The following is a 27658-nucleotide window of genomic DNA, read 5'->3' as shown; positions in this document are numbered from 1 at the left end:
CAAATTTTTTGTATTATAATCCCTTACTTTTAAATACACCCTGCTACAGAAACCTATTTCCGTGAGTTGTCCATGAAGAGTGATGTGATATAACTATTTACATGAAGAAATCATCCTAATAGAATGCAAAGAAAACAAAAACGTATAAGTGTTCTTTTACATTGTCCAGTTTGAATTTTATTTATAATGAACGTCGCATCTTTTAGGGGGTTGATGGAAAGTTTAAGATATACAACGTAAGGCTTATTATTATTATAATTTATTATTATTATTTTTTTCCATGGCAGCCGTTTATGTTGAAACTATCATATGAAAGAGCGTACGTTCTGCTGTTGCAACTGGCTGCGGCGTGCAAAACGTGTGTGTGCCTCAACAGCACAAATGGAGGACATGCTGAGCAAAATGAACCCTTCGTAGGATTACCTTACAGGATTTAAACAAGCCATTGTGTCCTAAGCACCTGTAAGTCAAAATGACAATTCCCATACCGAACGAATTCTTTTCCACGTTGCTTTTCCACCGCTCTTTTTACGTCACAAAATGTTAATCACATGACACCTTATTTCATAAGTTAAAAGGCATTTCATGTGACGACTTTCGTCGGTTGAGAGTTTATGCGTTTTTCTTTATAAATGACAAAATCCCAACGGGTTTAATTCTCTGATTTCACAAAAACACCAAGCAAGCTGAGCAGAAACAGACGGAAAGCACCGTGCTGAGACTAGACTCGAAGAACTGAAAATTAAAATGCATAAACGATTTCCTCCTCTGTAATTCACAGCAGGAAGCTGCTATCTCTAAAAAAAAAAAAAAAAAAAAACCCCAAAAAACTAAAATAAAACGACAACTATACTACAGATATACAGACAAACGCTCCGATCGTAATGCCTTTACAGCCTTCTAGACTCCCGAGCAGCAGCAGGATATGTATTGAAGGCTAACGTCAGGATCGTTTGATTTCTGTCGTTCAGTATAAAACACTCTGTGTTCAGCTATAGCAGTTAACATGCAAAGAATGCTTCTGGTATCAAATACATGTTAAGAACAATATTAATCACAACAACACACATATAGTTTAGTAAACAAACATTTCCAAGTTTATAAGTAAAAAAAAAAAAAAAAAAATTCCAACCCTTTCAGAAGACAGCAACCAGCAGTTGGTGTGTGTACAATTAACTTCTCACTTTCTCTCTGCAGCTTAATGCATCACTAACACACACACATCTGGATCACGTGGACTGTATAAACCCTACACATCACCTGATATGTGACGAGTCAAAATCTGCAAAAAAGGAAAACCGTTGTTTCCGTTCGTGTTACTCCTCCATGATCAGTTACTGAATGCTAGAAATAAAGCCTGATATGAAACCACTACTTCAGCACCTACTACTACATTTAGATACATTTAGATATCTACTGATCCTCTAATGCTATACTATTTTGAGACTACATGAGTGTGCGAATGAAAAGTGCTCTGATTGCAGGAGGTTTCTTAACCATCCACCCTCCAACCCACCCCACCCCCACCCTTCCATGCTAACTTTGCCTTTCTGTGAGACAGTGACGTGTCTGTGTCAGTTCTTCCAGTCAAGACTAACTCGGTCCTTTCCCATCGCGAGCGAGAAACGCTCTCCACTCTAAATTTCTTTTCGATTTTAGAAGTGTTTTTTTTTTTTTTTTTTTAAATTAGAGCTGAAATGAAGGGTGTCTTTGCCTCCATATGAGAGAGAGAGAGAGAAAGAGATTTAGACAAAGGAAACGTGCAGAGAGGCAGGTTTAGTTGTAGACTTTCGGAGGGCTGTCGGGACGTCGTGTCTGGACGATTTTCATCTTGGGCCGGGCCTCGTCGTCCTCCTCCGTCTCGCTCTCGCAGACGTGCACGACCACGCTGGGAGTGGAATCCGTACCTGCGTGCAGCTCATATTTCTCACCTGGACAGAGAGAGAGAGAGAGAAGGAGAGAGAGGGAGAGAGAGAGAGAGAGAGAACGAGAGAGAGAAAGATAGACACAGAGAGAGAGAGAGAGAGAGAGAGAGAGAGGGGGGGGGGGGAGGGGGCGGGGACAGAGTCAAAGAGACAGAAAAAAAGAGATTAAAAAAAAAAAAAAACACGTTGTAAACACTGTGACCTACAGGAAGAAGAAGCAGAGACACATTTCACTTTGATCTGTCCAAAATATAACCACATTAGACAGGAATATTACCATCAATTCACAGCAATCATCCCAAACCTCTCCTCTCTGAGCTCTGAGCACAAACTGAGCTGTGTTTTAAAGGAACATGAAGGAAGTGCACGGCTGGGAGCTATGTTCATATTCCCGCTTCATCATATAAGAAACACTAATAACCTCTAATCTGATCCAGTCCTAACACTATCCATTCAAATATTTTATATAGCTATGGAATTTATATAAATGAATTCAATACTGCACATCTTCCTGTAAAACATATTTAACCTAATTAATATCTATTCAAGTTTGGTGTTTATTTTATTCATCATATTTTTTCCTTTCCTTTATTTGTTGTTGTTGGTGTGCGTGTGTGTGTGTCTGTGAGAGAGAGAGAGAGACAGAGACAGAGAGATAGAGAGGTAGACTGGCCAAGAGAAGAAATAGAGAGAACAAAAAGAGAGACAGAGACATTCAAAGAAAAAAAGAAAGAAAGAAAGAGCGGGACAGAGAAAGTGGCAGAGAGACAAAGTTTCATGTACTGCATTAACAAATAAATACATCATGTGTTAAAATAGCCTACATATAGTAAATTTATATTTCCTCGACCTCGCATAAATGTGACCAAAAAGTTTTTTCTGATATTTTTAAGCAAATAAATTATTATTAATGAAATAACCCTGTTGAAGAAAAAAAAAAAAAAAAAACCCACCTTAATTTACAACTTCAGTGTTTAGGAATACCCGAAATTTTGGCCGTTGAGAGGGACACTACCCCACTTATCTTATAACAAGTACTAAAAGCTTCCTGCACTTGTTTATTAAATCCCAATAATCTGCTTTTAGTGTCAAAACAGGGCTTGGAGTGGTATGGTTAGCAGACATGTGCCAGTAAAGGAGTTTATTATAACTGCATAGGAATAATAATCTGACCACTTCTGATCAATTCCTGAAGCCTATAATTAATATCCAAGGAAATAGGAGAGGTGAGGTGCAGTAATAAACACCAACTCTGCTCTCAATGCATGATGAGTCAGTGAACCACACCCTTTTGTTTGATTTTGGCTGATATAAAGCTCTCTGATGATTGAGCTGTTCTGGCTATAAAGAAGTTCATAACCGGATAAAACCTCAAATGTAAAGGTCTGGAATTGAATATCAAACCACTAATCAGTTGAAAAACAAACCTTTTTTTGTTGCCAGTTCCTTCCTTGGCTAACAGATATTACCAGATCAGAAAAAAAGTATTAATGCTACTTTCAGTCCATAGCAAAGACTAAGGAGAAAACAATAATTGCTAGCTGGACTGAAGTAGAGCATAAGATATGGCATGGCGCAACTGCCATAAAACCTCTTTTACATGCTCCCATGAATAACAGGACATCTAAAATCAGATAGCACCAGATTTCTTGTACTGTGCTATTGTCAAATTAAAGGCGTATGCCCTGTGGGAAACATGCAGACACACAGACAATGATCTACTAGATCAAGGTTGCCACAGAGACCAGAAAGAGTAACAGAATGCTGATGAGATATGTGCACACAGTACTCCTGCATGTTCACCCCTGTCCACCAGAGGGAGCTGCATGCACTAATATAGGTCATATCGGATGTGTTAAGATCATTATTCCTAGCTTGTCACTCATTCACAAAAATGCTCGCCAATTCTTTGGAGTTTTTACACAATAAGTACTTGATACAAAAATGCTCATGGAGTCCCCACTTTACCTTCTCACATACACACAAAATGCGTTCACATTCTCACACACACACACACACACACACACACACACACACACACACACACACACACACACACACACACACAACCAAATGACCTAATGACTGTACACAGACATACAATGAGCAGTGTCTATGTAGGCCTACATAGAGCTGACTGCTGCTGGGTGTGTGTGTGTGTGTGTGTGTGTGTGTGTGTGTGTGTGTGTGTGTGTGTGTGTGTACGTGTGTACCTGGGCCCAGTTTGGCCACGGCACACAGAAGGTCATAATTGATGACGGGGGTGGCATCTTCGCTTTGGCTCCATCCCACAGGTGGGGAAGAGGGCGGAGAGATGAGGAACTGCTTCACAGGTTGGGGTGGGGCCAGATATGCCTTATCCACATCCTCACCCGAGTTCTGCACCTGAATAACGACAGGAAAGCATGTTGTTTGCCTTTACTGTTTTGTCTTTTACCTGCTTGTAAGGTTTAAAGCAGAGCTGCTGTTGAGCTTTCAAATTCATTATTAAAAAGATCAAAATCCAATAAAATAGAACTATAAAATATATAGTTAAAATAAATACAAACCTGTGCGAAATAAAGTTTGAGTTTGGAGCCGTTGAATTCAGACTCGTGCAGCTCGATGCGAGCACGCGCAGCGGCCTCTGGCGTGCTGAAGCTGATCCGCACTCTCCGGAAACTCTTAAACATCTGGAAGGATGTTTGCTCATCGTAGATCCGAAACAGTGACTCGAAACGCTCCTGTGTAAGAGACAGATTTGTCGTTCTATTAGATTAATGACTCTATCCAACACGCAATGGAATATTAAAAATTCACTATATAACTACTACACTATATTATATAATACTATGTGATAGCCATACTACACTATTATTTAAAAACTGATGTTAACTATTATATAAAACAGTATAATATGTATACTATACATTATTATTCACAAAGTCTATAATTAAACTATTTATATAAAAGCTCTATGGTATGCATAGTTTATATAAATATCTATGATATACTATGCCTTATACTATAAGAACTGTGTATGATACCTATATTAAATTATATAAAAAGCTTAATTATATATTATATTAAATAAAATCTATATAACTATACTATAATTATATTAAAAACTCTACATGCTAACTATACTAAATACTATTATATAAAAATCCATATGAGAATTATACTACATTGTAATATATAAAAATTATATAACTATATTATATAATATACAAAAACTTCATGAGAACTATACAATGTACTATTATATCAATAAGCTATAGGAGTACTACACTATATAATAACCCCACAATTACTATATATAATAACCCCACAATTACTATATATAATACCCCCACGATAACTATACTATATATAATAACCCCACATGATAACTATACTATATATAATAACCCCACAATAACTATACGATATATAATAAGCCCACAATAACTGTACTATATATAATACCCCCACGATAACTATACTATATATAATAACCCCATATGATAACTATACTATATAATAACCCAACAAAAACTATACTATATATAACCCCACATGATAACTATACTATATAATAACCCCGCAATAACTATACTATATAATAATTACACAATAACTATACTATATATAATAACCCCCCATGATAACTATACTATACAATAACCCCACATTAACTATACTATATATAATATCCCTACATGATAACTATACTATATATAATAACCCCACATGATAACTATACTATATGATAACCACACCATAACTATACTATATATAATAACCCCACATGATAACTATACTAAATATAATAACCCCACATGATACCTATACTATATATATAATAACCCCACGATAACTATACTATATATAATAACCCCACATGATAACTATACTATATATAATAACCCCACAATAACTGTACTATATATAATACCCCCACGATAACTATACTATATATAATAACCCCACATGATAACTATACTATATATAATAACCCCACATGATAACTATACTAAATATAATAACCCCACATGATACCTATACTATATATAATAACCCCACGATAACTATACTATATATAATAACCCCACATGATAACTATACTATATATAATAACCCCACAATAACTGTACTATATATAATACCCCCATGATAACTATACTATATATAATAACCCCACATGATAACTATACTATATATAATAACCCCACATGATACCTATACTATATATAATAACCCCACGATAACTATACTATATATAATAACCCCACATGATAACTATACTATATATAATAACCCCACAATAACTGTACTATATATAATACCCCCACGATAACTATACTATATATAATAACCCCACATGATAACTATACTATATATAATAACCCCACATGATAACTATACTAAATATAATAACCCCACATGATACCTATACTATATATAATAACCCCACGATAACTATACTATATATAATAACCCCACATGATAACTATACTATATATAATAACCCCACAATAACTGTACTATATATAATAACCCCACAATAACTGTACTATATATAATACCCCCACGATAACTATACTATATATAATAACCCCACATGATAACTATACTATATATAATAACCCCACATGATACCTATACTATATATAATAACCCCACGATAACTATACTATATATAATAACCCCATATGATAACTATACTATATATAATAACCCCACAATAACTATACTATATATAATAACCCCACATGATAACTATACTATATATAATAACCCCACATGATAACTATACTAAATATAATAACCCCACATGATACCTATACTATATATAATAACCCCACGATAACTATACTATATATAATAACCCCACATGATAACTATACTATATATAATAACCCCACAATAACTGTACTATATATAATAACCCCACAATAACTGTACTATATATAATAACCCCACATGATAACTATACTATGTAATAACCCCACATGATACCTATACAATATATCTATACTTTATTATACAAATATTTCATGAGAACTATACTATTATATCAAAAAGCTATATGAGTACATGATAATACTATATTAGATTTAAAAAACTATGAGAACTATACTACCTTGTAATTTATAAAAACTATACAACTATACCGTATTAAACAAACACCTCAGGAGAACTATACTATATACTATTTATCAAAAAGCAATATGAGTACATGATGATTACAATATTATAAAAACTATACAAGAACTACACTATGCAATATATATACTCTAGGGACCTTGCAATAATTCTATTTAGAAATTTAGAGACTACCGATGGAGTCACAGAATGTGATTATTATACTACACTATATTATATAAAAATAATTAATTGTGACTTTTGATACTGAGGACAGTGCCACAGTGCCAAATGTCATCACCTGACATTCCTCACATTGTGTTTAAAATCTTGTACCATATTTCAGGTGGTGCACTAAATCCTGATAATTTTTTATTTATTTATTACTTTAATATCTATACTGCTATAGCACAACATTTAAACTGTATAACTATTTCAGATTATCTTATCATGTTACGTCATTACATAGAAATATTGTACATAAAACGTGACATTTCCTTGCCGAAAACTAGAACAGAATTAGCAAGAATGACAATATAAGCTATGACTAGTGAAATAGGACATAAACAGAGACCATCAGCTTAGGCCAGCAGCTTAGGCATGTGTAGACACAGTGTATACATTGATAACAATGGTCAAGGTTAACACTCCGACTTAGGAAACCTAGAATGGTTCGACTTAAAAAGATGTTAACTAGTAACACCGACACAGAGTAAAACAAGAAGTTCAGCACAAGCACATGGGAAGTGCAAGGCTCCACAGTGTGTGTCTGAGAGTCTGGGATGCTTACACGGATCCTGATAGCGGTGATAATGAGGTGCAGGTGATAGGACTCCGGAGAGGTGGAGTGTTGAGCATGCATTGCCGGGGACAGACCCGTAAAACAAAACAACAAACAAACAAACAAAAAAACAGTGCATCCTCATTTAATCCAAGTTCATGTGTGCCCAAATATAGTTAAGGATTCTTCATGGGTTCTTTGGATAGCTTTCTAAAAATATTGGAATATCTCACAAAAAAATCGCACACTGTACATAAACACTGAATTATGAAGTCATGGTGTGGTTTGCTTCAGGGTTATTATAGTAAACTATAAAACTTTTATAAATACACCTATTAAAAGATTTACAAATAGCAAGTGTTATAAAAATGAGTAAGCGACAGACTGAGTAGGTGCCTGTGATCTCCCTGGACACTGGTAGGAGTGTTAGTCTTGGTACTGAAATTTTTTTAAAAACCTGATACATTTTGTAATTTGGCTATAAACTAATTCCTTTTCTTCTACCCGTAAATGTTAATTAAATGGTGGGCAGTGGTGGATGGCGGTTATGGCTCTGGGTTACTGATTAGAATGTCAGGGGTTCAAGCCCCAGAACTGCCAAGCTGCCACTGTTGGGCCCTTGAGCAAGGCCTTTAACCCTCTCTGCTCCAGGGGGTGCTGTATCATGGCTGACCCTGTGCTCTGACCCCAACTTCCCAACATGCTGGGATATGCAAACAAAATATCTGTATTTTATATGTGCTGTAATGTATATTTGCCAAATAAAGTCTATGATATTGATTTAAAACTTTTTATACAGTACATGCTGAATTTTAAGCTATCCCTGTATTTAATCTATTCATGTTTAACCAGCAGGGAGAAATCCCACCTGACCCTTCACACCCTGTCCACTCGGTCTTCTTTTAGTAAACGGGACATAATTATCAGAACAATGACCTTCAGTTCATTGCTTATGCATATAAAACACAACATGTTCACATGCTGTTAGCTGTTAGCTGTTCAGTAACTGCTCACTGTTTTTTATTAACATGAAACAGTGGTGCTTCGTAGGTTTATGGTCAACTGACTGGAAAGTTGACAATCCCAGCAATGCTGTGTTGCCATTGTTTGGATGCTGTGACTTCTTTCCAAGCACGAACATGCTAAAAATGTTCACTGATCTGTACATGCAGTACTTTGAAAAAGTATTTGACCCCATCCTGATTTCTTCTGTTTTTGTGAATCTCTCGTACCAAATAGCTTTAGATCGTCAAACGAAATACAGCATAAAACAAAGGCAACCTGAGTAAACACAAAATACAGTTGTTGTTTTTTTTATTGAAGCAAAAAAAATAAAATAATCCAATACCAACTGGGCCTGTGTGAATAGGTATTTGCCACCGTAGCTACCAATTCTCCAAATATATGAAACTGCATTCATAAAAAGGTTCAGCTGGACTTGAGCATACCCTGTTGAATCAAATCAACACTTAAATAGAACATTTTCAACATGAGGCATGAGGTTGGTTAAAAGGTCTTATCCAGTAAAACACTATGCCAAAGTTGAAAGAAATTCCAGAAATGATGAGGAAGAAGGTTCCTCCAAGAGCACAGCAACTACTCATCCAGGAAGTCACAAAAGAGCCAAGGACATCAAAAGACCTAAATGCTTCTCTTGCATCAATAAAGGTTCATGACTCCACCATCAGCAAGACACTGGGCAAAAATGACCTCCAAGCATTAAGGCTCGTCTGAATTGTGCCAAAACACAGCTTGATGATCCTCAAACCTTTTGGGAGAATGTTCTGTGGACTGATGAGTCGAAAGTGGAACTGTTCGAAAGACAGGTGTCCCATTATATCTGGTGTAAAACTTACACAGAATTCCACAAAAAGAACATATCTATGGTCAAGCATGGTGGTGGAAGTGTGATGGTGTGGGGATGCTTTGCTGCTTCAGGGACTGAGCAACTTGCAGTAATTGAGGGAAACATGAATTCTGCTCTCTACCAGAAAATCCTAAAGGAGAATGTCCGGTCTTCAGTCCGTAAGTTGAAACTCGAGCACAACTGGATTATGCAGCAACACAATGATCCAAAGCATAAGTAAGTGCTAGTACTAGAAGTAAGTGAAAGACTGAGCTCCAGTTATCAGAAACGTTTGGTTGCAGTTATTGCTGCTAGAGGCGGCACAACCAGATTTTAAGTTTAAGGGGGCAATTAGTTTTTCACATGGGTGACCTTTTTTTTTTTTGCTTCAATAAAAATAAATAAATAAAAACAGTATAGTGTGTTTACTCTTCGTTTTATTCCGTTTGAAGATCTAAAACTATTTAGTATGGGATAAACACAAAAACAGAAGAAATCAGGATGGGGCAAATACTTTTTCACAGCACTGTATGTAGATGCGCACATAATGGCTAGAATTTCTCATTTTAAGTCTGCATCCATTATTAAGAAATGTTTAGCCATACATTTAACTTTCCTTTTGTAACAATTGCAATACTTTCTCATAAGCAATAAAAAGTATGTTATTTGACTTGTTATTGGACACTACTGAAAACTGAAAAAAGAAAAATAATCCCTCTCCTTCTGCCTCCCCCCAACTGCCCTTGTTTCTCGCTCTTTCTGACAACCTTGTCCTCTCTCTAATGTCTTGCCCCTCTCTGTCCCAAGACCATCTGGCTACCTTGGGAGAATTATGGCTGTGGAATAAACTGGTTCATATGCTCTTCACTGCCTGCTTCTTTTCTGCTTTGGGCTTTATGAAGAGATCCATACAGATCTAGTGCTGTTTTTACACAAAATAAGAACAAACTATAATTATCATCATCATCATCATCATCATCATCACTACAGAAACTGCAGTAGCATCTGGATAGATCATTTGGAGTTTTAAATTCCTTTTGAAATCCGCAATACTCCCAACCAAAGTCAACTGATCGACTATTGTGTAATTACAGTCGTTACTGTGATATTATTATGCTCATACTGTCCAACCTTAAATCCATATCATTCAATTTAAAGAGAGTTAGACTAACGCCAATGGACTCAATGCGCTTGACTTTCATTTGACCTTGATCGAAAGCTTCAGTTTGGTCAATCATAGTCATAAAATAGTGTTTTTTTTCTGTGCAATATTTTATATTTACCTAATCACAAGACCTTTGAACAGATGAGACACTTCTGTTTTTAATATTACACAGAGAGAATAAATGCATAATTCGCCGTTCATTCATATTTATTCATTTGGTTTTCCTTGGCAACTTATAATTTTTTTTTTTAATTAACCATGCTGTCAGTTCACTAACCATACCAGAGTGGGTAAATAAATCTAGCACTGATAAATAATAATCTAGAAATGTAGCGAGTCTCTGGTCTAATGAGCTTCCTTTAGCTAAACAATTAATATAAATGAATTTGATTGCATAATCCAATTCAAAATCCTCTCAAAAAGCTCTCTGTAGTAGTCTGGTCACTGAAATACATCATATGGCTAAAAGTTTGTCGACACTTGACCATCATACCCATGTGTGTTTGTTGAACATCCCATTTCAGATTTAGATTAATAACAACCTCCAATCTTCTGGGAAGGCACTCCACTAGATTTTGGAGCGTGGTTGTGGGGATGCATGTTCATTCAGCTACAAGATCAGGTACTGATGTTGGGTGAGGATGTCTGGGTGCAGTCGGTCCCAAAGGTGTTCAGTGGGGTTGAGGTCAAAGTTCTGTGCAGGACACTAAAGTTCATCCACTCCAATCTTGGCAAACCATGTCTTCACAGAGCTCGCTTTGTGCTCAGGGGTATTGACATGCTGGAACATGTTTGGGCCTCTTAGTTCCAATAAAGGACATTTTTAATGCTACAGCATACAAAGACATTCTATACAATTGTGTGCGTTCAACAGTTTCGGGAAGGCCCACATATGCGTGTGATGATCAGGTGTCCACAAACTTTTGGCCATATAGTGTAATTCGCTAGTTCCACATCTGGACCGTAGTCCACCAGTTGATGACCCCTGATCTATAATTATTAAACACTACAAATCAAAGTGGAAACGAACATATTAGTATACTGTAACAGCAGTCAGCGGAAGAGCAGCCATCTCTTTCTTCACTCAAGCTCTCTCACTCTACCAGTGTGTGCGCGCTCACATAAGAACAGCGTGCATACATACAATAACATACACCATAGGTGTAGTGGTGGCTTGGCAGTTAAGGCTCTGGGTTACTGATCAGAAGGTCGGGGGTTCAAGGCCCAGCACTGCCAAGCTGCCACTGTTGGGCCCTTGAGCAAGGCCCTTAACCCTCTCTGCTCCAGGGGGTGCTGTATCAAGGCTGACCCTGTGCTCTGACCCCAACTTCCTAACATGCTGGGGTATGTGAGGAAAAGAATTTCACTGTGCTGTAATGTATATGTGACTAATAAAGACTCATTATTATTATATAAGAAGTCATCTTAAAAGCCACATCAACATTCAGCATTTAATATTAGGTGACCATTACAACATGTAATTTCTCACTCATTATTTCCTAATACCGGCAGTTCACTTGTATGAATATAATAATTATACTCTACTAAACCCCTCTGATTATGAATTAATAATATGCAATGGAATAAACATTCCTTTGTGAATTTCTGAACCTTTTTGAACTACTTCACATCAAACCGCATCTATTCTGCATCGTCGTCTATTCTGAAAAGACAAAGGAACGATGGGTTCCTAGTGTTTATCGTCTCATCAGAGATGGAGGACAGGTCATCACCAGCTGCCGCAGCACACTTCACTCATCTAAATGATCGCCTCATCAGAGGGCAGGGACGCAGAGAGAGGGGGAGAAAAGGGAGAAAACTGAGAGAAAAGTGTCAGAGAAAAAAAATAGGGAGAAAACAGACAAGGAAAAAAAACCCCAGGAAGTCACAGATGGAGAGAGAGAGAGAGAAAAAGAGAGAGAGAGAGAAAGAGAGCGATAATACAGGGAAAGAAATATCAGAATGTTGAAATGAGTGCTGATGTGTTTGTAACATGGAGTGGTAACTAGAGAGGACGCAGCGATCACTAATTCATGGTGGTGCATTCTGAGTGCACTTCCTGACTCTGGTATACTCTTACAGACTCCAGCTCCACTCCGCCACTCCGGCCAGCACACGGCTGCCATGTTGTATTTTAGAGACGATAACAGATACCATTTCTCTATAAACTACATGTATGTGTGGGTATGTTTTCTAGAGATACAATGCAGGAGAATGCACCGGGAATATGTGTGTGGGTGTGTGTGTGTGTGTGTGTGTGTGTGTGTGTGTGTGTGTGTGTGAGCGAGGGACAGAACAAAAAAGAAAGATTAAATGAGAAAGTGAATGTTAAACATTCAGAGAGTGTGTAATGTCTGGTGTGTAATGTAATGTCAGTGTTCGGTCTATTTGCAGCTGATCGTAAATTAAATTAATTAAATATAAACAATTATAAAAGCAATAAATGATTCACCCAGCAACTGCAGTTAGCAGACTAAAGAGGTGACATCAGCAGGTGTGCAAAAATGACATGATTCCATAGTAGTATTGTTTCCACTCAAACAGATTTGTTTGTAGAAGCAGGAATTAAATTAGGTCAGATCACAATGAGTTGGTAGAAAGTTCAACTCCTGAAGTCTATCTTCATGTTTACTTGATCCCTAACAAACTAACATCTAACAAACTTCTCTTGGGCTATTACAGTAACGGAACAGCCCTTTAATACGGTGTCCAGGACTCCCTCAATGGAAAATGGTGAAGGCAAGTCGACTAGGACATGAAAAGAACAGTACTGAAATGCAGATTAAGGTGTTTGGAGCCATCAAGGGTTCTTGTGGTTGAGTTTCAGCTGCACAGAATCATGTGGCTTTAGAATGGATCCTTGTAGAGTTAGTACAGAATCATGTGGTGTCAGTGCAGTTTCTACTGGAGTTAGGAGTTATCATTTTGTGGAGTTTGAATGGATTCTTTTGTAGCTAACCCTGTGGAGTTAGCATGAAGTCTTCTGGCATCAGTATTAAACATTGTGGAGTTAGAACGGACCCGTGTAGCGTTAGTATGAAATCTTGCGGCGCTAACGGGGGATCTTCCAGACTTAGCATGAAACCTTGTGGAGTTCGAACGGATTCTTCTGGAGTTCTTGTGGAGCGAGCATGAAATTAGCGTGAGAATTTTGCAGCGTGAGAATGAACCTTGTGAAGTGAGGTAGCATGTAACCGTGTAGATTACTGTTTGTAGTGTTAATGTGGAACTTCATACTAGGTTATTAACCTTGAATTGTTTATTATTGTGGAACTGTGTGGAATTAGCATTTTTTCCAACCCGATCCAAAGTAAACATATACTGGCCTGCTTCTGACCTGCTAATGGAAAAAAAAAAAACCGCTGAGCTAAAAATATGAAGGTCAACCTACTGCATTCTTTCACACAGTGTAGCTCTTTAAAATAAATAGCACGCTGGTGCTCCCTCAACACAGAGCACTGCGTTAAAAGTGCTGCAAGTTTCCTATAATGATATTTTACTCAGCGTAAACAGGTTCGTGTTCTTTATTGTAAATGATAATGAGTTTACCTCAGAGATCTTAACCTAATTCTGTACATTTATTGGACATAGTCAGATAAATATTGCTGACTTCTAGGTTTTATTTTGACCTTTGTGATAAGGCTAAATTTAAAGTTCAAACTAGGACGTGGTGGGAAAGTGTGCCAGTTTGGTGTGTTGTTAATCTCTACAAACACTGCATTCCCGTAAATCTCTACAACATGAATACAGTATGTTGTGATTTGATCTATATGATCAAATGTGAGAAAAACCATAATACTGTACAGGCTGATCTGGGACCTTCATGCTGGTATACTGTACAGCAGGCTTTGTAACAGCTGAGAATTCCACCAGGCACTGATGTTTGTACATCTCAGCTATGGGAACAGGTGCTAGTCGGAGAAACACAGGGTGTATGCCTGAATAATACGCCATTACACCCCACAGACAGAATTCACAGCACAGCTACGGACATTCTTTCCAATACCAAATGTACAGCTGCTACAGAGAGAAGGTTTGAGGGTGTGAAGTCTGACGAGAGCTTTGGCAAAACATGGACTGTACAATTCCTTTTGTGGTTCCGATCATTCTTTATTACTGTCTATAAATTCATAATACATGAATTCATGTGAGACACTGTATTCACAAAATGGTGTCTCTTTTTGAACGTGTTGTCTTGGTAGCCGTTGATGTTTCCTTTAATCCGTAGCTATTAGCGGAATAACTACAGCCACGTTGGAGCTAAAAATAACCCCAGCTATTCAAGGGCGTTAAATGTACACACAATAGCAAAGCCAATAATCACCATCAGCCTTGACAATGTGCAAATGATAGTGTGGAGATTATTGTAATGAACCAATTATTCCAATTTGACAAAGTAAGTCTGAAAAAATACTGAAGCAATGAAGCGCAAAACAGTGCTAACTGTCTCTTGGGTCTTATTCTAGGCACTGTTTAGTAAATCGCAAGTCTGTAATGCTAGAAAAGAGTCTGTAACATTGCTAACCATTATATATGGCCCCTAGTCTCTTAAAAGGTGGAGTATGTCATTTTCAAATGTGTTTCTAGACCTATAATAATCATATATTGTCATAGTTATATTTTCAAAACTGGATTTTGCAATATTGCCATAGACATAGTGGCTCGCACTAATTTCTTTATTTTAGTATTCTCTTGTTTATATTCTGTCATTTTTCTGGTCCGAAAATGAGTTCCACCACTACAAAGTTCTGCCCCTTTTCCTTAAAAAAGTTCATCCAAGATGCAAAGTTTCAGCAGAAGAAGTGGGGTCAGTTGCAGAAGAAGGCAGCTTGTCAACATTTTTTTTTTAAAAATTGCAATTGCAATTTATTTAGCAGGCAACAGAGGGCTCAAAAAAATGACACACTGCTCCTTTAAACTGTTGTGTTTCACCTTGACAAATTGTCAAATGATTATATTATGGGAATTTCAATCAATTCTGCCTTTTTGCTCTCAAACCCCAGTCCTCTGTGAGTCCCTTAGATATTCAAACATTGTTTAGAATTTTAAAAGTAGATATGGACATTATAAATGGTTTTTATATGAAATGCAAAAAGCCCTTTTTTTTATGATAACCTGGACAACATTTACATTTACGCATTGTTATATTTACATTTATAATCATGTACATATTGAGTGATTTAAATAGCATTGATTTAATTTTACTCGAATACTAAAAAAAAGAAATCATATTTCAGTTTGCGCATAATTAAGTGCTTTCATTAAAGTCTGGCTTGTTTAACCACAGAGAAAAAAAATCATTTAAAAAATAAATAAATAAATTGGGGGCATGCAGACTACTGGGACTCTAATGATTTTTGGACAAAGAACAGAGTTGTTTTTCATTAAGAAAATGAACATGTTAAACAGACAAGATGTTTAATTAACCTGGCAAAGCTTAACAGCTTCTGGCAAAGCTTAGTGGCCCAATGGCATTGAGAGTGGAAGTAGAGCGCAATGTAAAAACTCTATTCCAATAAACTGTTATCAGATACCGTGCACAAATAGAACAGTGCAAAACAGGTACGTGGACTGCTCAAGGTATTACTGCTCACAGAAAGAGCAGATTAATAAAGCTGTGATTTCACAAGAGAAAAGTAGTGTCGGGTTGTTGAGTTTTTCGAGAACTCCTGATGACTTCCTGCTTTTGTCCCCATCAAACGAATCATCTTCATCTCCTATAATGTTGACTAATCTGATTGTCTCTCTGCAATTTCATGGAAAGGTCAGTCAAGATTAAGATGAAGGCGACACTCTACGCAACTCAAGGATATGGCTGGTTTGTAAGATTTGTGGCATATTTAGCAGTTCAGTAAGACCTGGGTTTATATTCCACTTGGAGCGAACTCAAGGCATGCGATCAAATATGAAAAAATCAAAAAACAAACAATTGTGTTGCTTACGATCAGGGCTGGGCAATATATCATCTATATCATGATAAATGATTACGTGATACACTTTTCTGAGATATCGTCGGTATGGTGATTTTTTAATGTTTTCAATAATTACAAGTGAAATGGTCCTGAATGGACGCTGTTGATTTGACGTAATTTTTTTTAATTCTTAGGCATTAAAGAAACGTATCGTCACTCTCAGACTGTCAGCTAAATTACACGTCGTGATACACATAGTATATCGTAGAAACCTCCTCAAGAATCATATGATATTTTTGTCATATCGCCCAGCCCTACTTAAGATAACAATCTGTGAAGATGCGAATAAAGTATACATAAAGCAATAAAAATCACATTAATATGGAGAAGTAGTCAATGGTTAGAACTTGCCATTTTTCAACTCAGAAACGTAGGTTGATTATGAAAACTTTTATTTTGTCTCAATATCAAATCAAACCCTATCAGCAGAACTCTGATTGAAATTCTGATGTTGTAATATATTGGGCAACATTCGAGACATAACTGAGATTTAGGGCCTATGATTTTAATGCATGAACCATAAAACCAGACATAATATAAATGCTGCTGTATAACATACAGAACTACAGCTCTGGTTGGAACCTCTACAGAGAAATGATTACGATGCTTGATTGCAAATTGTTAAAGAATACTGGAACACTACATGGCACATGACGTGACCATAAGAATTTGCTTAGGATCTATTGATGGTTATGATAGATGGTGATGCCGGTTATGGAACATTCCCCAGAGGCCATTAACTCATGGCTTGTCAGTCATGGCCACTAGTATTGAATAAGTCACAAGCAGAGATAAAGAAACCCAGTCTATCTGGATTATAGTGTAAGCCATTGTTTGGGGTGATGACAGTGTTTGGTGCAAAGGTTGATTCAGACTCCATCAGCGCAAACAGTTTGGATTCATTGGCTGAACAAAAGTAAACAAATGTAATGCTGTTGTGACTGTAAAAAGGGTGCAGGGTTACAGAGTTCCTATTAATACAGGTGCATGCTGCATTATGGCAAGGCTCTGGTTTTCCTTTCAAAAGCAGTCTTTTGAGATCTAAAAAAAAATCCCAGATTGGTTTACAAGAAAGATAACATGATTGATACCGTGATTTTGAAACTCTTAAGAGATTTTGAAAGACCTAGGACAATCAAATAATCCATCAGTCAATCAATAAGGTGTCTTCTTGGTGTATTTGAGAGACAATGCAATTCAACACTTGCCAACTGGTGACTATTCACACTGTATATGGCTCAATTCGTTTGCCTTTACTTATGAATCCATTTTTTACGAAAGTAAAACCATGTCATACTTGTTCTTTTAAACGTACACGTTTTATATGAGATCAGGCTTAGGAAGCAAAGTGAGAATTGTATCGGAGGTCAGTAGTTCGCAACTTAAGGGCCCTTCTTTCCTTTGCCTGATGCTCTGACTTACTCAGACATAGACCAGATACATTCGCTCACCTATGACATTCTGATATGATTCAGAGTTTTGTTATGAAACTCATGCCATGACTTCTTGCTATTAGACCCTGCTCCTATTATGGCCAAAAAGAGCTAAAGTTCACCATGGCGTCCATTAAATCAGCAAGAAAACACACTTTAAATAGAGCCTTGCAAAAAACAGTTTGACTGATGTTAAAAATAGGCATGTGTGTTTGCATAGACGTGTATGGGCTTTGTATCCAGACTACGGCTATTGCTTCTCAGATTACTATCTGTTTTTCTTATATTAAAATAACCCACCCAGCCACAGAGATGAGATCTATTAAAATATTGACAGTTTGACCCTGACAAACAGCTGACGAGGCAAATTAACCAAACATCATTCGACAGACTCCCAAACATTCAGGTGGACATTACGTAATGTCCTTCACTTCATTAACCTTTCCCCCTCTCATGTTACAAATCCTGCCTGACTGAAAGACGCACACATCTATCAGACACAGAACAACACCACCTCATTATAGTGGCGTAGAAGGACAAATAGCATGTTTTTCACCTGACTGTGGTACAGAACCCATAAGTACGGTAAGGTGTCTGTTACCCAACACATAACTGCACCTATTAAAATGAGAGTTATTTAGAGATGCTGGTGTTAACAGTAAACACAAATAACTAGGGATGTATCGATACCTGGTATCGTGTATAGGTCTGATACCTTACATCCGATACCACGTGATTATATGACATAAACCTAGTGTACGTGGACAGGTAATACAAAAAGACAATGCTCTGGACACATTGCATGATTAATGATACCAATCAAAACAAAGCAGACTGCGAAGTGTGCTCTGTTTAAATATCAAGAGGAAGAACTACATCATCTTTCTACTAGTAACCTATTAAAACATCTTAAACATAAAACGCAACACAAATACTTTGCTAGATGAGGGGAAAAAAAGATCTCCAGACAATCCTAGGGGAGTGAAAATAACAGGGCTTACCCAGTATGCTGTTAATGACAATACTCATCATTGTTCAATGACAACAAGGGATTCTGACATAATGGAAACAAAAACGTACTTAACTTATCGCCGTTTCATACGTGACACAAAACCCGCTCCTCTCCACTGTAACTTTATCAAAGGAAACTAATCTAGCTCGCTACTGCAGCGCATTTAAAAGCTAGCTAACGTTTTCAAGAACAAGCCTAGTGTAGCGTATGTGCATGGATATATGTGCACAGTTCGTGGCCACCATGTACACCATAAACAGAGCTAAATAAAATGTTACTTGACATCCCGATTAATTCATTCTAAGTAGGTTACTCATTTTGGTATCAGTATCGGGATTGATGAGGGAAAAAACCCCAAAACAAATAAAATGGTATGGATGCATCTTTACTAACATTAGCAATAGTTGTAGAGGTTCTAGGTCTGAAGTACAATCTATGCCACATTTCATTTTACGTATAGAAACCTTAAGCAGATGACCAAATGGAACTTCCATTTGTTTTCCATTGTACTCAATGGGGGATGTTCCATCCATCCATCCATCTTCTATACCGCTTATCCTCTTCAGGGTCACGGGGAACCTGGAGCCTATCCCAGGGAGCATGGGGCACAAGGTGGGGCACAAGGTGGGGTACACCCTGGACAGGGTGCCAATCCATCACAGGGCACAATCACATACACATTCACACACCCATTCATACACTACGGACACTTTGGACATGCCAATCAGCCTACCATGCATGTCTTTGGACTGGGGGAGGAAACCGGAGTACCCGGAGGAAACCATGGGGGATGTTTTCAAACACTATTGAAGATTGCTATACTGTTAAAACTCGTAGAATTGTGATTTTTAACCAGCTAGTCTGGGTCCCAAACCACACACTATATCTCAAAGTAGTTTTCTAATCCTAAACGAATTGCGGTCAATTTGAATATTTAAACTCTGCCATCAGAAAGTTCATTTTCTCACTGCAGTGACATGCCCTTTGTTTAAACTAGTTTAATCACCTAAATTGCTTCAATGTGATCAAGCGATTAGAATGTTTCATTACCAAAATGAGTGCGAGTCGACATGATGAACACCAGAAAATAAATAAGCGATTAGCCTGGAGCAACACGCGGGCACTTGGTGTGTATCCGATACCTTTCCTACTTGTAATATTTCCCACAAGAGGTGGAATTCCACCTTTTAAACCAAGTAGCTTGTAAAGACTGAAGCTACTTTATTGGCCGAGCAGCGGAGACAAACATCGCTTCATCTTCTGAATGTATTCTACAGATCCCTGACCTGACAGATTGATGTAAAAATAAAATGATGCAATACTATGTTTATTTCTATTACTCCGTCATTAAAATAATTTAACAAATGTAGCTGTTCTATAGATTAACCTTTAGATTAACAGCTAGATACCAAAAAAAACCCATTGTACTTTGTTTTAACGTTTATAATATAGGACTCAGAAGAGTCAGACCAAAAAAACTTTATACAAGCTTCAAGTAAAATGTCAAAAACCTCATATTATGCAAAAGCTTGTAGATCATGTAAAGCTGTGATCACAGTCAGCAATTCAAATATTTTCCATTAGACGGTGTGATTCTGTATCATGCTCCGCAGCAGAAAAAAACAACAGGTTTTTCCTGCACTGTCAGATTCTATATAAAAATACACACGTCTGTGCAACCAGTGCTTCTACACTATGAATGTTCAGTATTGCTGGACATATTACCACTCCAATCAAATCTATATTAAAGCTGGACAAGGTAAACATGGCTGTCTTTTTGGCATGGGAACTCCATCATAGGCAGCGAGACTATAAAAAAAAGATTGAGAATTGCTTGTGCTATTGTCAGGATTCATTTTTATAAGTATTATTATACTACTCCTTGCAATGACGTTGTTTGTATAGTAAATAAAGGTTAAAGTGCACGTTCAAAATTAAATAATTTTAAAACACTAACAAATGCTACAATCATGCTTTAACCTTAAACTCTCGGCTAATTACACTGCGCTTATTCAATTTACATAAAGGCTTTACAGGCACACTCCTGTTCTGACATGCTTTTCAGTATGGTAGTACACTCACTAATCACTTTAATAGGAAACCCTGTACATCAGCCAATCCTGTGGCAGCAGCACAATGCATAAAAACATGCAGATACATGTCAAGACCTTCAGATAATGTTCACATCAAACATCAGAACGTGGAAAATGGAATCTTAGCGACTCTGTGGTATGGTTGTTGGTGCTAGTATTGAATTTCTAAGAAACTGCTGATGTCCTGGTTTTTTTTTTTTATGCACAACAGTCTCGGTTTACAGAGAACGGTGCACAAAAACATCCAGTGAGTGGCAGTACTGCAGGTGGAAATGCCTTGTTGATAAGAGAGGTCAGAGGAGAACGGCCAGACTGTTTTGAGCTGACAGGAAGGCTACAGTAACTCAAATAATCACTCTTTACAATCGTGGTGAGTAGAAAAGCATCTCAGAATGCACAACATGTGAAACCTTGAGGTGGATGAGCTCCGACAGCAGAAAACCACATCAGGTTCCACTCCTGTCAGTCAAGAACAGGACACTGAGAGTACAGTGGGCACAGACTTACTCAAACTGGACAGGTGAAGACTGGAAAAACATTGCCTGGTCTGGTGATTGTCTGACTTAAATTACAACTTGTGATAACCCGTCTATGTTCAGTGCTCTTGGTATCCTGAGAAAAAGAGTGTACAATGTTTTTTTAATTTTCATTTATTTATTTATTTATTTTTAAAATGGTACAGGTCACCTGACCATGAAAACAAGGGCAAAATGTTACCACACGGTCTGGTGTCAAATGTTAAAAGACAGACAGACAGACAGACAGACAGACACAGAGAGACAAAGAGAGAGAATGAATACAGTCATGTGAAAAAATAAGTACACCCTATGGAAATTGTTGACATTTTTGACATATTTGGACAAGCAAACATTTGATCCTCTTTGAAACACTGCCTATTAATAAAGTTGATACACTATCAAATGACAGATAAAACTGACATTTTGTAGTAATTTTCAATGAAAAAAAAAAACAGATCAGTCATATGGAAAAAATTAAGTACACGCCTACATTTACCACGCCTTCAATTCCATAAAACTAGAATCAGGTGTTCAGGGTTGGGTGCCAGTGATTAGAACCTGCTTAGGGAGTGCAGGTGGAACCGGTCTTATTTATACCCCTCTCATATCTAGTGTCTGGAGTACCCTTTGTTATTGAGATGTGTGGTGTCGTCATGCCAAGATCTAAAGAGATCTATAAGGCCTTCAGAAAAAAAGGTTGTGGATGTCTGAGTCTGGTGAGGGATTTAAAAAGATCTCCAAATTATTTGAAATACATCATTCCACTGTAAGGAAAATCATCTACAAATGGCGCAGATTTCAAATGACTGCCAGTTAGTCCAGGACTGGCCGTCCCAGCAAATTCAGCACAACAGCAGACCGTCTGATGCAAAATGAAGTCTCCAAGAACCCCAAAATTTCATCACAGGATCTGCTAGTAAGTCTTGCAACTGTTGGTGTTAAAGTGCATGCGTCTACAATCAGAAAGAGATTACACAAATTTGACCTGCATGGGAGGCGTGACAGGAAAAAGCCTTTGCAAGACTACAGTTTGCCAATGAGCATATAGGCAAAGACCAGGCCTTTTGGAATAATGTGCTCTGGACAGATGACTGAAAGACAGAGTTGTTTGTCCACAGTAACAGACATGTTTGGCGCAGACCTAAGACAGCTTTTCAGGAGAAGCACCTCATACCAACTGTGAAGCACAATAGTGGAAATGTAATGGTTTGGGGTTGCTTCACTGCCTCAGGGACTGGACAGCTTGCATTCATTGATTCAACTATGAATTCTGCATTATATCAGAGAGTGCTTCTAGATAATGTGAGGCCATCTTTCCGAAAGTTGAAGTTGAACTGAAAGTGGACCTTTCAATGGCATAATGGTCATAAGCACACTAGCAAATCCACCAAGGAATGGCTCAAAAAGAAGAAATGAAGGGTTATGGACTGGCCTAGTCAAAATCCAGATTTAAATCCCATTGAAATGTTGTGGGGGAATTTGAAATGGGCAGTACATGTAAGAAAACCCTCAAATATCTTGCAACTGAAAGAATATTGCATGGAAGAGTGGTCAAAAATTCCAGCAAGCCTGGTGGACAATTATACAAAACACCTACAAGAGGTTATTTCTGCTTAAAGGGGCAATACTAGCTTCTGAGGCCAAGAGTGTACTTACCTTTTCCACAGAAAAATATCACATCTATTTATATTTCTGTTGAATAAATGGTTGAAAAATCCAATTTTCCTTGTGGTTTCCTTCAAGTATATCAACTTTATTAATAGGCAGTTTCAAAGATGATCAAATGTTTGCTTGTCCGAACATGTCAAAAAAGCCACCAGTTTCGTTTCCATGGGGTGTACTTATTTTTTCACATGACCGTATGCAATAAACCATGACGAGATAGGAAAGCAAAAATGAACAGACATGACAAAAGAAGTGTTTGTTGTCTGTGGTATAACGAGCACCAGTTAGTGCAGTGTATTAATCTTCTTACACCAGAGCTGAAACAATGATTATTCACACTCGAATCAATCAATCTCCAACCTCCTATATTTCTCCTTCTGCCTCTCTCTTTCTCGATTGTCTTTTATAAAGAGTACAATGAATGACTAAATAAAAACCGCTTGGAACACATGGAGTGCTGTTCAGAGACACTTTTCTGTCTTTCTTCATGGTTATCTCTCAGTTTCTATGTCTATCTTGACCAGTCCCTGACCAGCAGCCACAACAAAAAATAATGACCAGCAAGGTAGCAACAGCATAAACAAGGTTTAACAGCACACATGAGAGATGCTGTGTGTGTGTGTGTGTGTGTGCGTGTGTGATTAGGGTTTAGCACGGCAGGGGAAGCAAGGCTTGCTGGGAGGTGTAGTCAGTCATGATTAGCCACATACAAACAATGACTCATCTCCTGACCAAAAGGATGGCTATACGCTTCATTTATTTGGACACAAGCAAACAGTTGATTCAACACAGGTAATCCGACTGTGTACAGTGTACTACCTTCACCCTGGGTGTGTGTTGCCAGAGACACACACTGTGTCTGATACTGCAATGCTACACTTTCTGTGGTGACTGAACATTCAGTTCAGTTAGAACTCAATGACGAACCCTGTTCTGAATATGAGTGCGTGTGTGAAAAAAAAAATGGAGGTAATAATGTATGGAGTGAATGTTCATTCTTTAACCAATGTTTAATTTGTGCTGGAATTAACTGAATCATAACCAGCTTAGGACCAGACCGTATGTTTCAGTTTTATTATTTGTCAATATTGACATCTTATCTTTATGATACATAATGAGTCTTTATGGGTCACATATACAGTAGAGCACAGTGAAATTCTTTTCGTTGCATACCCCAGCCTGTCAGCACAGGGTCAGCCATGATACAGCACCCCTGGAGCAGAGAGGGTTAAGGGCCTTCCTCAAGGGCCCAACAGTGGCAGCTTAGCAGTGCTGGGGCTTGAACCCCAGACCTTCTGATCAGTAACCCAGAGCCTTAACCACCAAGCCACCACTGCCCCCATGCATGATGCATGGGACAAAATTTTTTTGTGGCTTTGCCTTTTTTCAAAAATTTGTGATGCAACTTGCAGGGTTTTTTGTTCTTTTTTTTTTTTTTATCAGAAAACTGCTTGAATTGGAGAAATTACAATTGCACAAAATTGTTTTGTGTGGTTTTTCACAGTGACTACATATACAGCAGTAATCTAATTATTGACCTTATTCTGAATAAGACAATATTCTGATTAAGGTGCTTACATGAGTTGCTTTTAGAATATTTCCATCATGTTCCCATTTTACATGTTATAGAACATAGATCAATTAACAGCACACGTCATTACGTCAACGCACCACGCCGTCTGACGTCCCACCAGAATTTCACGTATCGACGTACAGTTGGTCTTCGTTATGGTACCGTGTACAATTTTGCTGTTTTTATTTTTAATTTTTACGAACGCTTCAAGTGCGGTTAATCATTTGTCATGCTATACGTGCTAATAGACGACTGCTTGAAGCCTTGGGCTGCGTCCCAAACCGTGTACTTACCTACTGTATAGTAACTGAAATACATGCATCTCGCCTACTATATAGTAGATACGTACATGGTTTTGGACACAGCTCTCTTGTTTGCAGTAAAACGGGTGAGCGCTGCCGTGTGTGTATGTGTCCTGTCGCAAAATACAAGTGAAAACTCTCACACGACGTTAATAGTGTGATTAAGGTGTGTACATGTCTGTAATGCACTTCAATAATGCCACTAAAACAGGAATACTCCACATGTCTTAATTCCATTTGTGTTTACTTCGAGTATGACTTTAATCGGATTAAAGTAATAAAAAAATTGCTGTTTACATGGTAGTTTCTTAATCAGAGTATCATCTTCATCGGGTTAATATTGGATTATTGTTGTCCATGTAAACGCACTGAGTGATGATTGTTGGTAAATTAGACCTTTTAGCTGTACTCATGTTCATCGCACGTGAATCGAAGAGGGCTTTGACTGAAGGAGGGTTGTGATGTCACGTCGGCCCTAATCTGCGGAAAATCTGCGGTACTTTAGAAAAATTAGCTCCTCCGAATATTGCAGTGTGTGCTTGATTTTGCGTTCATTTTTCCAATCACAAAATCCCAGATGGCCTGTATAGTCATTAACGTCATGAGCCGCTGGGGCAAATAAACCCGTTTTTCTTTAAAGAATGGCAGTTAACAATTTGACTTGCTTTGACATGTATATGTTTCTATAAAACATTAAGAAATGCATTACATCATCTTTATTATAATCATCACACATACATACATACATACACCAATGAACAACTGTTTAACATTCTGCTTCATGCAATAAGCACAACTTAATGTAATAACATCTACAAACACAGTGAAGCATTCGAGAAGATCTGCAACAGCATACAGGCATTTAGACTCATGCATCTCTGCATACCTTATCTAACTAACACACACACACACACACACACACACACACACACACACACACACACACACACACACACACACACACACACACACACACACACACACACTGCAGTGTCAAGGTAGGTTAGTGGGGATGGTGTGCACGTGTGTATGAGACCAGGGTTCGCCAATGCGTCTAAACCAAGGTTTTCTCCGGCCACCGTTTCCTCTCTCCGGTATTACCGAGTCTATAAAATTTCTCCCTGCGCTTCGCGCGCGCGTCACTCGTTTTAGCGCACCGATGACGTCACCGACGCGTGCAGCGGAATGTTAATGCGGAGCTGCAGCTTCATTCACAAAAAAAAATAAAATAAATAAATAAAACAGTCAGTAGCCACAATGCCCTGTTCCCTACAAACAAACAAACAACATGCATTCAGGAAATTATTTTCTCACTAAGTTTTTTATTTTTATTTCTTTATTTTGTGGGCACCAGCTTATTCCTGTAGTCTGTGGTTATTTTATTTTATTTATGCTTCACTGTTCTTTCACGTGACCGCAAAACTCCCAAAATAACGTGACAAAAAAAAATTCAGATTCACTTCCATTTCTGAATGCGTTTTGGATATTTTGCCAATTAAAAATAATAATAATAATAATTCAGAGGATTTGTTTGAAATGTTCGACACTTCAAAAGCTTTCACACGGCTCCTGTTGTCAGGGGGCGTGGTTACGTCTGGGCGACCATAGCAACCATCCTTCGCCGCATAGATCAAATAAAACAACAATGTAATGATGAGACTTTGACATTGAAACACAAAGTGTTTATTTTACCATAGGGGTCAGATCGTTGTTGGAATCACTTGATAGCCGGGTTGTCTTATGATGAAAGGAGAGCAAACTTAAATATTTTACATACTGACAGAGAGAGAGAGAGAGAGAAAGAGAGAGAGAGAGAGAATATTAGAACTGTGACCCTGGGCGAACACACTGAACACTTGGGCTGATTGGCGAGCATGCAGCTATGAAGCTTGAGCATGCAGAGACAGAGAGACAGAGAGAGAGAGAGCGAACAAACAAAACGCAGGCATGTCTTATTTCTGTCCTTTCAAACAAATGATCAGTACCTGCATTTTGTCGGACGTGAACACCTCAGAATCCACGTCGCACGCGATGAGCGTCACCAGTTCCACTTTCATATCGATCGATGGCATTCCCTTTTAAAACGATCAACAATGTGATGTTTTATTATTATTATTATTATTATTATTAAGCAGATCTGATTTTATTCCTCTCTCGTTCCTTTCCGAGTCAGACTGAATATAAATGTGCACCGCTCTCTGTGTGCTGCGTTCACTGGGTTCACCTGAGATGCGCTACTGAAGAGACCTGAGCACGCGCTGACTCAA

At 37.8% G+C, this 27658-nt stretch overlaps 1 protein-coding gene across 1 annotated transcript; it reads right to left on the bottom strand.

Annotated features, from left to right (window-relative positions):
- Positions 1–27658, bottom strand: LOC108269498 (calcipressin-3). The gene is made up of 4 exons (XM_017475431.3): positions 27377–27658; positions 4475–4648; positions 4139–4310; positions 1–1931 (listed from the first exon to the last, which is right to left on the bottom strand). The coding sequence occupies exons 1-4, from the start codon at positions 27461–27463 to the stop codon at positions 1777–1779; spliced, it is 588 nt and encodes a 195-aa protein (XP_017330920.1). The 5' UTR covers positions 27464–27658; the 3' UTR covers positions 1–1776.

Source organism: Ictalurus punctatus, chromosome 9, assembly GCF_001660625.3.
Source record: "Ictalurus punctatus breed USDA103 chromosome 9, Coco_2.0, whole genome shotgun sequence".
Lineage (NCBI taxonomy): Eukaryota > Metazoa > Chordata > Actinopteri > Siluriformes > Ictaluridae > Ictalurus > Ictalurus punctatus.
Note: the sequence above shows the minus strand (reverse complement) of the source record. Positions and strands in the feature narration are given on the sequence as shown.